The sequence below is a fragment of the Heteronotia binoei genome, chromosome 10 (genome assembly GCF_032191835.1).
Source record: "Heteronotia binoei isolate CCM8104 ecotype False Entrance Well chromosome 10, APGP_CSIRO_Hbin_v1, whole genome shotgun sequence".
Taxonomy (NCBI): Eukaryota; Metazoa; Chordata; class Lepidosauria; order Squamata; family Gekkonidae; genus Heteronotia; species Heteronotia binoei.
In genome coordinates this window covers 54662259-54678184 of record NC_083232.1, presented here as the reverse complement: position 1 = coordinate 54678184, position 15926 = coordinate 54662259, and the positions used below count along the sequence as shown (strand labels likewise).

The following is a 15926-nucleotide window of genomic DNA, read 5'->3' as shown; positions in this document are numbered from 1 at the left end:
CAAATATGAAACCAAGAAAAGAAGGCTTCAGCAGACTGGGTATTTTAAGTAGAACTGTATGATACACCAATGCAAGCTTAAGTGAGAAGTCCATACTAGGATGGACATGAACTGGGAAAATGGAGGTTCATGGTTCACAAACCTCCATGAACTTTCCCATTTAATGAACTGGTTCATGGTTCTTGATGTGGTGCGCTTGCAAATGCCATTTAACCGGAACACATTCCTTGTTGCTTGGATGTCATTTGTGCACTGCTTGCAAAAACCACTAAAGGCAATGTGTCATAAATTTAGGTCCATGAGTTTGCACCCATCCCTAGTCCATACTAATCATAAAAACAGCAAAATCAATCCATCCGCTGACAGCCCTCAGATGAACCCTAAGACCCGATTCATACACTATGATCTACGCAGGTTGTCTCTCTCAGTCAGCCAGAGTTGCAGGTTCTTCTCTTTAATTCATTCATACCCAGCACTTTCTTAAAAGAACCTCAACAAGAGTTTCACAATCACATGCTTCTTCACTAAGGGCAGGGGAAATTTCCCAACTGCTTGTCCTTCCAATATGTGCCTCCCTCCAAAACAAACAAGTAAACCTTGTATTTGCATATAGTTAATGTACCTAGTATACATTTTATCCATATATTCATCTAGGGAGTTCAAAGCAGCTTATCTAATTATTGAAATATTTATACCCTTCCTTCCCTTTTAGATTCAAGGCAGCTTACATATCTAAAACAGCCAATGACCCCAATAACCCATTCCACCCCCAAAGAGGATGAAATGAAGAAGAGACAGACAACAACCCTGTTAAGTATTATCAGGCAAAGTGTGTGACTATAGCCCAAAGGCATTCAAGTCTTTACAATACACAGGAGATTTGAAGTAAGGTTTCTCACATCCCAGTCAACCAGTGAAAATTATATGTATGGAACTGCTATGCAGCATCTTGTGGCTGAAAAGCTATCTACGGGTAGGGCTGTAAAACTACTTTCCTCTTTTTTTAAAAAAAAATGAGAAGTAACTGTACTATTTTCTGTGCTGCAAAAATGTTTGCTTTAATTGTGGTGTGGTCTGGCACACACATATGGGAAAATGGCCTGAAATCTGGAAAATGGCATAACAGAGAACTATCCCTATAACTCTGATTGTAACTTTTGATCAAACTGTCCCTGTAACTTTGTTCACTCTATTCCCAAAAGCCTAGGAGGTAGATTATGTTTGCCCAAAGTGGTTTCCGAGCAGCGTGGAACCCCTGTACTTTTGCCACATGAAGCAATGCTGCTACTGGGTTGGACCAGCTCTGCACTCTATTGTCAACAGTTTGGTGGTAGACAATGATAATCACAGCAGGGGTGGCATTTTGACCATTTATCAAAGTACTAAATTTTTCACTAAGCAAAGAAGAAGTCTTCAACAAAAGACTACACCAGCAAGAGTGACCAGTTCAATAACTTTTGCTTAAAAGGCTGCAAAGGCATATGATTCAAAACCCTTCTTTCCACCATACCTCCAGTTCACAATCAAGCTTCTCAACCTTTGATTTAAGTTCTTCACACAGATGGAGAAGATTCTGGTTCTCTTCCTTGAAAGCCATTTTCTCTTCTTTTAGCTTTAAATTCTCCTCTATAAGTTTTTGCTCTTGTTTGATTTTTGCCAGGCTAATATTTGATGCCCTGCTCAAATCACAAGCTATCATTTTTTCCCTGTTGAAAAACAGAGACCAATTTCATCACTGGATTTCAGAAGCATACTTTATGATTGCCCATCCAAGGCCTCTGACAAACTACCTTTCCATATTTCCTGGAATTTAACAAGACTTTCATTCATGTAAGTAGAATAAGGGCTAGTCTATACATGTAGTTAAGACTGTCTGTCAAAGAGTACAGTTTCCATAACTCTACCTTTGTTACAGGCTGGTGCTTAACCTTTAGTTGCTCTGAACTGTGCAAGGGGACAGCTGTCAGGACACTCCCAAGAAGATATTCTTCTTTTTCATGCTTGTTAGCAGTTCTTATCTAGGAAGCCTGACTTGTTTTCTCTCCCCACTAGACACCAGGTGAGAGACGGCTTATTTCAGTGTTTGGGACAGTTTAATGATTCCCCAACTTGTTGACAGCAACTGGCGTATAAGATTCTTAGTTTTAGCTTTGTATCTCATCTCAAGATCTGGCTAAGTTTCACTGTGCATGTGTGCATTTGAGACCCAGCAGATGGGAGCTCAGCCTACTATTTCTGTAGGCTTGATCACTGCTTATTAAAATCTCTTTGTAAGCAAACCTGGGTCTTGCATATCATTTCCTTGGGATTTCTGTGAACCCTGAAGCTCCTGGCCAGAGCCCCAAAATAAAGGTCAATATAGTCTACTCTATTTGGACTAGGCATGGGAACAAACCAAACCACAAATTGTCATTTGTGCATGAATCGTACTGATTTGTGAACTGTTTTGAACGATTCTGACCATAGTGCTTCATTTGTCTTTACAGTTCGTCTTCTCCAGACAGCCTGGTAGTGATTCAATCAATTGCTAGGCAACACTGGGGGGTGGACTTCCAGGAGCCCTAGAAATACCCATAGCAGTTGTCCATAGCTTGATTGGCAGCTCCATGAGCCAATCACAGAACTCCCATTCTGCAGAACAAGGAGTTGACAGTGAGAGCTGAAGATGAGCTTTCCTGGGGACACCTGCTTTGGGGGGGGGGGCTATAACTTAAGACATTCTAAATCCAATCTTCACTAAACTTGAAGGGTGGACAGAACAGAGCCTGCTGAAACTCCCAGTGAGTTTAACAACTTTCAAACCAAATGAGCCATGAACCAGGTCAGAAATCAAATGAAATAAAACGAACCACCATTTCCCCCCGGTTCTTGCCAATTCCCAATCCCAATCTGCTGCTAGTAAGAGGTCTTTCACATAACACCTGGGACTTTCTGAATGCAAAACTGATGTCCTATCACTGAGCCATAGCACCTCTATAGTTTCATCAGAATCATGTAAGCAAAATTTTTCTTGCCTTGCACTATTTTAAATAAAAGGTGGGGAACTAAAATTCTGAATACTTCTCTTTATCCTTCTCTCAAACCCAACCTTCTCATAGAATAGTAGCATGTCAGAGAGAAAATTTCTGTGCAGATCAATTTATCCCCACATTACTTTTCTATGCTGAGGGAGGCTTTTTTGTGAGGAATCATTCAAACAACTACCACCTAAAGCAGGAGTTCAGAAGTAGTTTGGACACAGTTCCTCCAATGCTTCTTTCCAACCTACACATGCCATCTGTCCACTTCAGTGGTCCAACCCTCCCACATGCCCTTGCATTTGGGCCAGTAGGAGAAACAGTAAGGGACAGATATGGTGTCACACAATGTCATATCAGACAAAATATTAGCCAATGCACTGGAAACTCTACTGCAATATCAGTTTCCAGAACACCCAAGTAGTACCCCAAGTCTAACCTCATCAACCTTTAAGATACAAGGAGTACAAGCTTTCGTTCAGCTGGTTGGTACTATGGCTAGAGAATTAAGTGTCCTACCACTTTGTTCCCTTCAGTCTGTGGCCTGTGGTGGGGGGGATAAGGGGAATTGACCCCCCCAACTTCCCTTGGTGATATAAACAACTGAAAGTAGCAAGAATCTGCGGGGGACAATACATATAGTTCATTAGCTCTACGCTTGATGAAGGAAGCATCACCAGAAGGCAGGCTAAACCCCCAAAAGAGATTGCAGTTATTGTTAACTTGTTAGCTTATGTGGGAGGGCTAACAAAATTTAGAAAGGGCTAAACAACAGTACTTTCTCTGAGTCAGGGAACATCAAATCTTTATTCCTGAACATTTCCAAGGGTTGTGCACTACAACATTATTAAGTCCCTTTGGATACCAATTAGCTGGTTTTCCTGCATAGAAGCTGCTCTGACCATTTGTCCTCTGCAGAGTCCTAATATGATATGAGCTGGTGTGACTCCATTACCACCTCTCCAGTGTATGGGGGGATTCTGAACTGCTATATCTATCTTTCTTTTAATTGTCTATTTGTTTCATTTGTTTTAATGATTATGTACTAACTGGTTTTTAACGTTTATATAACTTGGTATTACTTGCACACAGCCTGCTTTGGGAAGGGCAGAATATACATTTAATAAATAAATAAATACACAGGCACTCTTCCTTGCCAGCTACGATCAGTCCTCATACATTAGCGACCAGAAAGGGCTTGAGCCTCAAATGCTTCATAAGCATTTATTACATAAAACAGTCTGAAAGTACTTTCAGTTTCTCAGCATAGCTTACTTGATAAACGGCACATGATTTGCAGTATTGTTCTCATTCCAACCATTCTGAGGCATATGATCCCCAAAGCCTCTAACTCTGTTGCTCGCTGCAGAGTTAGCTCTGTTTGACCACACTGAAGTTGTTGGTTTTGCATTCCTTGATTGGGATTTAGAAGAATCTGTCTGGGTATCACAGTTATTATTGCTTACAGGACACTTGGACCTTTCAGCAAATCCTTTCTTTACCATTTCTTCCCCAATACTCAGCACACCACACTCTGCAAGGGCAAGAATGGTTCCATCAAGACATGTGCCCTTGCATGTTATTTTCACTTCTTTTTCAAAAATCAAGCTATTCAGGAACTTCCTTCCCTGCAAAACAAGTTTTTTTTAAAAAAAGTTATAGAATAGTTCACACTATAGACGCTTGCCTCAACTGCATGAGTACTCTCACATGCAACAGGTTTGCAATGATGTTATATATAGTACATTTGTCAGGACAAACAATCAACAAACTGATTTTTGGTTTTTAAAAACAAGCCTTAACTCATAAAGCTACTGAGAAGCTTCAAATGTTCTGAGCAGTGGCTCAATGAAGCCTCCAAAGCTAAAGCTGAGAGAGTCTTCTGATAATCACATGATCATCAGGTAAGGCTTCCATCAATTTGCATGGCTTTAGGCCAAATGAGATGTGACAGCATCCCCAAGTCTCCCTTGGTTTGTATTGACTTTTTGAAGCAGTGAGTTCCCACTGAAAAACTCCTTTCCAGAGTGCCATGGGGCCCTGACTCTAACCAGAACCACTGTGGCAGCAGGGAGGAAGGGTCCCCTGTAATGGTCTGTCTCCTGCAATGGTCCCAACCACAATCACACCACAGCACTGGTGAGAGGAGCTCCCTAGAGCTTCAAAATGGTGGTGCATCCCCAGGGATGCCATCACATCTCATTTGGCCATTAGTTCCTAATATGCAGTTAACAGAAGCAACAACATCAACAACCAGTTGTACAAAAAGTAAAATATGCAATAAACAAAGTTGTTTAAAAGGATTTTGATAAAGATCTTGGGTCTGTTGGCATTTTTTATATTTCATCTCTATTGATTAACCATTCTTGTTGGAAATACAAACTCTCCATAGAACTACACATCTTCAAAATAAAAAGGGAATGATTTACACTTAACCTCTAAAATGTAGGGTAAAAATAACTGTCAGTTTATCATATTGTTAAAAGGACACACAAATGCTACAAAGTGAAATATTTACGGTAACTACTATAAAGCAAAAGAAATTAAGCTGCTCTTTTGCTTCCTGGTTTCCAAAGTGGCTTGACCACTGAATAGTTTATATGCACATGGAAAACAAAAAGACTAGCTCACCTGGTCAAACCGATTCAAATCTTGATTAACTGCAATCTGAAATCCCCACAGTCTATATTTTTCGGCCACACTAGGAAACTGCAAGTCTGAAGGAATTTCAACTATTTCTGACCGGTTAAGAATCTCAGAGTTTCCATAATCAATATATAATACCTGACACTGCAGCAATTAAAAAGAAAAACCTATTAGTTACTGAAGTTATAATCCACAATATTAATCATACATAGGCATATCTAAATTGGGATTCCCCATGTGTTTTTTGGTGCCCACTAAAACACAGAGTGGGTCCATCTTTCTTGGTGCCCATAATGTGTTTCTGGAAAGTGGGTATGGCATCATTCAGAGTTTGAATTTAAAAGCTCCACAACTTTTCAGCTGCACTTTATTCTACTAACAAACTTGTAACATTATTTAAAAAATCAAGTTGTGTGGCTAGTCAGAAACTCCTTACCTTTTCATCACTGATAACCCTTTGTACTTTACACCTATACCAGCATTTATCTTCAGAAAAGCACCCACCATAAACCTGCATTTCAAAACAAAATCAATCATTAGTGGAACTGCACATAACGGAAAACAGAATTTGTGACCCTTTAACATACATCATTTTGCCCACAAGTTTCTAATTCAATAATTCAGTGGCATGCTATTTAGTTGATTTACATTGCTTAGGCAGCTGCTTCTAACAGCAGCAAACAGACTTAACTGTATAAAACTATACATTGTCAATACTAGGTAATGAGAAAATTTCTTATGTGGAAGCATTCTGCCACTGCAGCACAACTCTGGAGAGTGAAGGGGGGGCATGTTTAAACACTTCCACTTCCCTTTCCCAGTCACATAGCAGCAGTGGCATGAGAAGGGAAGACAAACTGCAATGTGCCTTCCCTTCACTGTTGGAAGCATGCCTCAGTGAGTGAAGGGAGGGCATTTTGAATGCCTTCCCTTCACAAACCCAACAAACCATAACCAGGAAAGTTAAACAGGAAAGTCCGTCAAGGTTCATGGTTTATAAACCCCACAAACAATGACCCTCCACAGACCTCTATTTTTTCAGTTTGTGCCCACCCCTAATGTTAACCTCCTGCCTGGAAGCAGAGGGGTGAAGAGGAGTCTGTGGGAGCTCTGTTGGAACTTAAGTCTTCCTGGTGGCAGAAATTACATATCTCCTCCTGTATGGTTTGCTTTATCATATTCATAAACTCTACATTCAAGGTCCTGGATCTGGGCACATTACCCATCTGTGCTGCTGAGATTTGCCCCAAAGGAGGCAAATCTGCATCTGTTTCTTCAGCATCTCTAGGCTTAAATTGGGTGTTGGCATCAGCATCTCTAGGCTTGGATTGGGTGCTAGGAGCCTGGATAGTATCTCCACCTGTCGATTTGGAGCTTTCAAAATGGCCACTGCTCAAAGCTGCTGGGCTGCACTGGGCTGTTGATTCTAGGTGGGTTTCAGAAGGCAGCACTTTTTCACACACTATTGAACCAACACAGCGGTCAGTTCATTGGAAGTAGTTTGCGCAAGCCAAATATCAGGCATCCCAGCTCCTGATGTCTCCTGCTTTACAGCAATGGCTGTGAGCACCGCAACTGACTCCCCTTTGAGGAGGAATCTATCTGAGGGCTCCTTTGATGTCATTGGGAGGATTGAAGCTGCAGCCATTTGTGTTAGACCCAAAATGGTTGCTGAGGTTCACTGAGTTTCACACACTGAATAAGGCTTCTTCAAAAATTAAGGATAAGGCAGCAGACTCAGACAATAAGACAGAAATAGAAAATAGATAAGTAGACAGTAAGTGATAGTAGTCGTAGGTAAGGAAGAAAACTGAATAATAGGGTCTAAAGAAGACGATAGAAGGCTAAGCCTACTAAAGAAATGCTCTCCCTGTTGAGGCAGAAACAAGACTGAAGAGGTGAGTGACTCCCATGGCAGACAGGAAGAGGAAAAATCTAGTTCTTCCCTCCCTGATAGGACAGTGGGAATCACCCCACCAAGATGTCCTCTGCCTCAAAGATAGAATGACTGTTTCAAAAATCACAAGAGGCATTGTCAGAATACTTTTAGCGAGACTTTTGGGTCCCAGCTATAAGAAACATGGGGAATTTCCAAGCAATCTTTCCATCTACTTCATGTAAAAACTACATGAAGTAGATTGAAAGATTACAGCTTTAGATAATGCTCCCCCCCTCCAAAAGTGGGATGGAGCCCAGTATTCAACCCTTTTCCCTCAACATTTTAATTCATAGTAGATGTCCTTGTTTGTATTCTTCCTTTTCATACTAAAAACTTGAGGGGGTTTTAAGGGGTTTTTAATGTGAAAAGAAACAACATTTTCAAAAACAAATTCGGGAATAATGTACTGCAAGTATTTGTAACTACTCAAATGCTATATATACTCATTTTTTTGTGACAGGAGTAGTCCCAGACTTCATGCGAATCACATACTCTCAGCCTAACCCAATTGACAAGGTTGTTGTAAGAATAAAATGGAACAGAAAAGAACAATGTGAGCTGTTTTGGTCCCCACTGGGAACCAAGGCAATATATAAATGAAGTCAGAAAATAAGCATGATAAATCACACCATCTTGAGTGAAATTACTGAATAATTTAATTTTTTTATTTATACCCCACCCTATCCTGCAAGCGGGCTCTGGGCAGCTTACAACTTTAAAAACCTTACAGAAACATTAAACAAACCACATCCAGACTAGATAATATCATAATTACATAATTAACAGAAACCATGATCCACATCATTAGCAACAAGTCATAAACCACATATAGGCTGGTAGTATCAGTTAACGTAGCATCAGCTCATATCTGATTATTGAAATTAAAATTTTATCCCATTACTTTTTAAAACATTAATTTAAACATTGGCTCCACTGAGATTATAACAAGCAAACATACAACATAAAAGCCTCAAGTGCTCACACCAGTATAGGATCAGACAAAGCTCCAGACATTCTACATTCTCCTCTATACACCATGTTAACACCTCTATACACCAGCCAACACTGAGAGCCCAGCTAACATCCCTAAAAAAATCACACAAGGTAATATTTAACATGGAAGGTGCAGAGAGAAGAACTGGAGTGCCAGCAATTCACTCATGTGGCCCATTATAAGGAGTCCCATACCCCACTTTGCTCATTCTATATCTGCATGGAGGTTTTTTTATGCAAGGAATATTCAAACCTGTAATCACTCAGTTAGAAGCAGTGCTGTCCATTCTACCACTTCAAAGGACTGTTAAGTCATTCTTCACCATATGCTAGCCAAGTTTCATACTGCATTTCTAAGTGCAATTTTCCCTTCTAAGCCCACTGACTTCAATAGGCTTACAAGAATGTAATTCTTCCTTGCAGGCCCAGTGCGTCCAAGTAGGCCAGTTAGGTGGCTGCCTACGAGCACCACCTGGTCTACAGGGGTGCCAGGCACCCCCTCCCACCCCACCCTCTCCCCACAGGCAGCCCAAGCAGCCTGCAAGGGAGGCCGAGCTGCCAACAAATAAAAGCAGCTGGCAGCAAGGCAAAAGACAGTGAGGCAGGAAGGAAGCTCTTGGCTCCTTCCCACCATCACTCCACCTCTTCCCTTCTCTTCCCACCTCGAGGCCAGTGATGATGCACCTGATAGCCAGTAGGGGTGGTGACATATGTGCACCAGGGCACCAAATGGGGCCTGCTGCCATGCTTGGGTGGGGAGGGGGGAGGGCGTGCAGGAAGTTGGGAGTGGGGGAGGCAGCTTGCCTGGGGCAGAAGCCCAGTGCTGGCACCCTATTGCCAGTGCTGCTTCCTTGGATAGGATTATTAGTCTGCTTAGGGGTGCAGTTTGAAATAATATCTACTGATCTTTTTATATTTTGGTAAATAAAGAAACCATATAAACAACCTACCTTAGCAAGATCAGGATTACCAAAAACTGATCTGGCTTGAGGACAAATTTCAGCTAGAGCACAGCTAGTCTTCAAGATGTCATGATGTCTATTAATGTTCTAAATAGCATAAATTTAAAACAATGTCAGCTCTCTCAAATGAAAGGCAGTTATTTTACTTGAAAAAATACTACTAACAAACAAGCTCTGCAAATTTAACATCTATAAAACATGGGACTAAGAGGTGCTTTCCCCAAGTCTAATAATTACCTATGGATACTACAATCATTCCTGTTGGGTAAGAATGGCCTTGAATTCTCCCCCCGCCCTGCCTATCAAGTCACTCTCCTGCATCCCACATGCCTGAATTTACCTGTGCCCAAAATGTTACTGCATCTTCCACATGGCAGCCAATTACTTTTTCAACTGTGGAGAAAAAGAATTCAAGTCAAACCCTGCTTTCAGAATTGAGGGGAGGGAATTAAATAATCTTCATATGTATACCTTTATCAAATAGTGAATCCTCCTCCATACTGACAGAGCCTGAAACATGGAAACCATTTACAGTCAGATATATTCTTATTAAAATGTAGTGCCCATATATAGAATGCTGATTAAAAACATCAGCCTTCACTTGCCAACCCTAACACATATTTAATGATACGTCAGTTTTGAAAATAAATAAGGAATCAGCAGCTCCAGCTTCTATAACCCAGAAATTACAAGATGTTAAGATCTGTGTTTGTCAGCAAAGACAAATGTGAAGCTACATATGGTTAACAGAGACAAACTGGTTTCTACAGATGCTCATAATATGTATATCAAGGTAGAACAGATGCATTAGCAACAAAATCAACTACAGAAAGATTTTTTCACACAAGTTTGTCAAGATACTGGAATTTGGTACTAATTTTCTATTGTCTTGTAACAGCAATACCTTTTATCTTATTTCAATGAAGAACTGAATTTTATGGTATGATTTATTGCTCAGCATTTCATTTCCAAAAGGAATGTGAGCATTTTCTCTTTGCCCCATTAGTCTTGGTGGTGACCAAGACCTGTTTGCATATAAAACCAAGTAATCCAATCAAGTTTGCAAGACCGCAGCAAGGCTGTTATTAATAGGACATTTTGGAGGACATTAATTCATAGAGATGCTGTAAGTCAGAAGCAGAAAAGTTACAGTTGTAAGACAAATGCCCCCCCCAAAAAGTCACTTTAATATAATGCCCTTAAATATTATTTAAAGCTATAATGGCCTAAGCAATTACTATGCAAGAATACAAAAATCACTATTAAATAATAATTCAAAAAATAATTTCAATCACCAGCAGCATAGTACAAATCTTTTCATATATCCAAAAGAAAGTAACAGTTCAAATACATCAGGAAAGGAATACAGATAATATTCAATTTCATCTGAAGCAGGATTCAAAATCTTCACACAAGGTTCCCAAGGATAATAACTCACTTTGATATATCTTCCTCAGTGATATTAACCAGCCTCGGAATTTACAAGACAAAATATCTGTATAGCAGATTAGTTTTCTAATTAAAGACAGATGACAGACTTAACAGAAAATAGCAAACTTGGGCACCATTTAACAGCTTTATAATGGAATGAATTCAAACCTTTCAGTACCAGATTGTTTTGTTCACATTTTCAATAACTGCATGCTTAGACCATTACTGCTTTAAACAACTGTTTATTATTTAAGCATATTACAGTGAATTTTTTTGTGTGTGTAAGTTGAAAGCAGCCTGATGACACTTAAAACACACATACACACACACAATCCAACCAGCTCTGCAACACATCCTGGATTCTAGGCTGTGGACATGGGGACCACCCCAACATGTTCCATATTGTTATATTCTCTTCCCACTACTCTTTTTTGTTTTTTGTTTTTTTTTGGGGGGGGGGGTTACTAAATATTCAACCTACTGAAGTGTTCTGTGAAACCTGAAGCTTGCGTTCTATTTTGTGACATCTGGTCACTCCTAGTAAAAGTTATTGGGCCAATTCCAACACAATACTTTTTCCCCAATAGTAAAAATTCATATTACATTAGAATCCAAAATCTATGCCACAATATATAAGAAAGATCTCTGTGTAGACCACGTTCCTGCATACTCAGTCTTCATAGGTGCTTCCTGGAAAATACACCTGTATTTTGTACTCTAATATATCCCTCAATAAGGTATGGTTTACAAAGGAAAACTACATTAGAATTAGCACAACAGCTCTGCTGGATCAAACCAGAGGGTCATCTAGCCCAGGGGTGGCCAACGGTGGCTCTCCAGATGTTTTTTTTGCCTACAACTCCCATCAGCCCCAGCCAGCATGGCCAATGGCTGGGGCTGATGAGAGTTGTAGGCAAAAAACATCTGGAGAGCTACCGCTGGCCACCCCTGATCTAGGCCATTATCCCATTTCCACAGAGGGAACAGCCAAATGCTTCCAAGAAGCCTACAAGAAGGGCATGAAGGCAACTGCCTCCCCTAGCTTTCCTAAACAATTGGTATTCAATATTTAATTAAAAAGTGGATTCACTTGAAAATCATGGCCAATGATAAGCCTACCAAGTAATTTAATTCCCTCTCAAGATGTCCACTACATTTTAAATCAGTGAATTCCATATATGAATTGCAGACTCAAGTTTGAATCCCTATTCTGTTACGGAACCTCACTAAATATCCATGCGCTTTCCCTCAGAGTTCCTCACTCTTTCTCTCTGAATTACCTCAAAGGGTTGTTGTGGGGATAAAATTAAGGAGGACAGAATGATGGTGCAAGCCACTTTGAGTCCCTTCTGTGGAAAAAAGCAGGGTAGAAATAAGGTATCTAAACAATCTTTCTTCAAAATGGGGATCAATTTACAACATCACCAATGAGTTGCTGGTAAAGTGAATTATTAGAATTAGAATTATTAGAAGAATCCATACAGGCTGTCTGGTCCCACTTCCTGCTCAATGCAGGATCAACTTCCTAACAAGTGTTCATCCAGCCACTGCCTGAAGACTATTAGTGAGGGGGAACTCACCACCTTCCTAGGCAGCCAGTCCCACTGATGTAACTACTCTTATGGGGGGGGGGGACCTCCTAATATCTAGTTGGTACTTTTCTGCCCATAATTTAAACCCTTATTGTGAGTGCTATCCTCTGCTGCCAACAGACACAGTTCCCTGCCCTCCTCTAAGTGACAGTCTTGCAAATATTTAGAAAGCAGTCATGCCCCTCCCCACTTCTCCAGAATGAACAACCCCAAGTCCCTCAGCTTTCTTCACAGGGCTTCATCTTCTGGCCCCTGATCATTCTCATCACACTCTACTGCACCTGCTCCATTCTGTCCACTTCCTTTTTAAAGTGAGACTTCCAGAACTGCACACAGAATTCCAGATATGGACTGAGCAATGCAGTATACAGCAGGTCTATGACATCTCATGATTTGGATGTTATACCTCTGCTGATACACCCCAAGGTCACATTAGCTCTTTTTGCCATTGCATCACACTAACTGCTCAGATTTAGCTTATAGTCCACTCATACTCAAGGATTTTGCTTCACACACTGCTACTCAGAAGTGTATCCCCCATCTAATATGTATGCATTTTAATTTTTGTGCATTTCTGTGCAATGTGGCTGCTAGAGGTATGAACTGCAGATTCCACTTTCAGGGGCAGACTGGATGCAATGCTAACAGAAGCTTTTGCAGAAATCCAAATCTGCTTCGGTCACAGAAAAAATGAAGGGGCAGGTTTTAGAACAAACAACATGCAGAGGCAATGATCCCTCAATTTTTCACTTCAAAGCCAAATTCCAGTAATAGGTATTAACTCAATGGGGGGGGGGGAGGAAAAGGTTCTAAAAATCAGACTCCTACCGTACCAGCAAATAGGGTACACACTAAACTAGTTTATTAATATTATTTCTACTTCACCTGCAGATCTCTCTTCACCATAAACAGATTCAGCCTAATTCTAACTCACAAGAGCCAGTATGGCACAATGGATAACAGTGTCTGACTAGGATCCTGGAAAACCTGGGTTCAAATCCCCACTTCTACTGTGGAAGCTCAATCGGCCTGACACAAACTTTCAGCCTGGCTGAAATTAATGTTACAGCAGATCCCACGGCGCAGAGTGGTAAATCTGCAGTACTGCAGTCGGAGCCCTCTACTCCCGACCTGAGTTCAATCCCAGCGAAAGCTGGTTCAAGTAGCCAGCTCCAGGTTGACTCAGCCTTTCAACCTTCCAAGGTCGGTAAAATGAGTACCCAGCTTGCTGGGGAGAAAGTGTAGATGATTGAGGAGGGAATGGCAAACCACCCCGTAAAAAGTCTGCCGTGAAAACGTTGTGAAAGCAACGTCACCCCAGAGTCGAAAACGACTGGTGCTTGCACAGTTGACTACCTTTACCTTTTTAATCTTGTGAGAGAACAGAGGAGGGAAAAACAATGTTCTAAGTCACGTTGAGTCCCAACCAGGGAGAAAAACAGGATATAAGCAAATTCAAACACATCTCTGCAATATGTGTGTGTGCCAGCTTATAGGGTGGGTTTCCATACAGAGTACCCAAAAATGAAGTTCTTGAAATACTGACAAAGCCCTATACAATTTTTCTTGGGGAGAAACCATCACTCAGGGGCACAATCCGAGACACAACAACTGCTGACCATCCCTGACCTAAAGGACGTCCCACTTGCCTCGGCCAGGGCCAGGGCCTTTTCAGCCTTGGCCCCAGCCTGGTGGAATCTGCTCCCCCTAGAGATCTAGGCCCTTACGGAATTGCTACCTTTCCACAGGGCCTGCAAAACACAGCTATTCCACCAGGTCTTTGATTCAGGCTGGTCGACCCTATTCCACTGGTCGACCCTATGCTGTGAATACAACCGCTGCTGTAAGATTAATTTTACATTATTCACTGTTCTAGACCCTGAGCATATATAAAATGTGCCCAATTGAGCCACCAGTTTAACTTATGATCTGTCAAATTGTATTGGTCATATCAATCTAGTTTTAACTGTTGTTTTATACTGTTTTTAGAATGCTGTTATCCACCCTGGGCCTGTTTTTGGGAAAGGGTGGAATATAAATTGCCTAAATAAATAAATAAATAAATGTCATTATAAAAACAAATGCTCTCAGAGGACACTGCTAGGTAACCACATTTCGTCAGCAAAAAAGGAGAGCAGTGCTCTTTTAGGCCTTCGATACATGACCTGCATGACTCACCCACACCTGGCCACTTCCTACTGGTCACCAGCAGCCAGTGTAGTGCTTAGCATTTCGGGCTAGCATCTGGGAGACTCAGGTAGGGCTGCCAAGTCCAATTCAAGAAATATCTGAGGATTTGGCGGTGAAGCCAGGAGCAGGGTTGTGACAAGCATAATTGAACTCCAAAGGGAGTTCTGGCCATCACATTTAAAGGGACTGTATATCTTTTAAATGCCTTTCCTCCACTGGAAATAATGAAGGGGCACCTTCTTTGGGGGCTCATAGAATCGGATGCCCTGGTCCAATCCTTTTGAAATTTTGAGGGTGTCTTGAGGAGAGGCATCAGATGCTATGCTGCAAATTTGGTGCACCTACCTCAAAAAATGTCCCCCCAGCGCCCCATGGATCAATTATCCATTATATCTTATGAGAATTGGTCTCCATAAGGAATAATGGAGTGCCCAGAAGACATTTTTTGATGACCCTGAAGCAGGGGGAGGACCTCTGCCCCCACCCGGGGATTGGCAGCCCTAGACTCAGGCCTGAATCCTCATTCTGCCCTGGAAGCTCACTGCGTGACCTTGGGCCATTCACACACACAAAGCCTAACCTACCTCATGGGGTTGTTATGAGGATAAAATGGAAGAAAATTATGTAAACTGCTTTGGATCACCATTACAAAGAAAGGGGGAGTAAATGAGGTAAATAAATAATAAATACAACTAAAGATGGGGAAGACAAATGGTGAGCTGGCTGATGGGTGGGAAGAAGAAAAGGAAACAGGAAAAGGTTCTATAGGGCTTTCAGGGAAGGATGAAAATAGTTGGGGAGAGAACAATGATGTAACCCCCCCCCCCCACCCCTGTCCTTGTGGGTTCCTCACCCCACTTGTTTTACTAAATGCCAAGATAATCACTGTATCTGGAGAGGGGGAGATGTCCCAGAGGAAGACAGGTGCATACAACACAATCAGTAAAAAACGCTCTGCAGTAGAACATGCTGTAAGAAAGCGAAGACAAACCCAATTTTCATGGTAAATAGAGTGTAAGCGCGTAAGCAGCCAGGCCTAAATCTCACCTCAACTAAAATTTTGACTAGACAGCCTGATGCAAGTCATTCTTAGGCCTGAGCCTTTCCCTTGTCATACAGGAACGCTGAGCTATGAAATACTTTGCACAATTTAAAG

General features: G+C 41.3%; 1 protein-coding gene across 2 annotated transcripts in view; it reads right to left on the bottom strand.

Moving 5' to 3' along the window:
* The window catches only part of STK31 (serine/threonine kinase 31), a 78531-nt gene that overhangs the window by 62142 nt on the left and 463 nt on the right, over positions 1-15926 (bottom strand). For both annotated transcript variants that reach the window (XM_060248649.1, XM_060248648.1), the window contains exons 2-8: positions 10029-10067; positions 9898-9950; positions 9546-9644; positions 6100-6174; positions 5649-5807; positions 4293-4645; positions 1511-1706 (exon numbers count right to left, since the gene is read on the bottom strand). In XM_060248649.1, the coding sequence (XP_060104632.1) occupies positions 1511-1706; positions 4293-4645; positions 5649-5807; positions 6100-6174; positions 9546-9644; positions 9898-9950; positions 10029-10056 (963 nt within the window). In that variant the 5' untranslated portion in view covers positions 10057-10067. The remainder of the gene's footprint in view (positions 1-1510; positions 1707-4292; positions 4646-5648; positions 5808-6099; positions 6175-9545; positions 9645-9897; positions 9951-10028; positions 10068-15926) is intronic.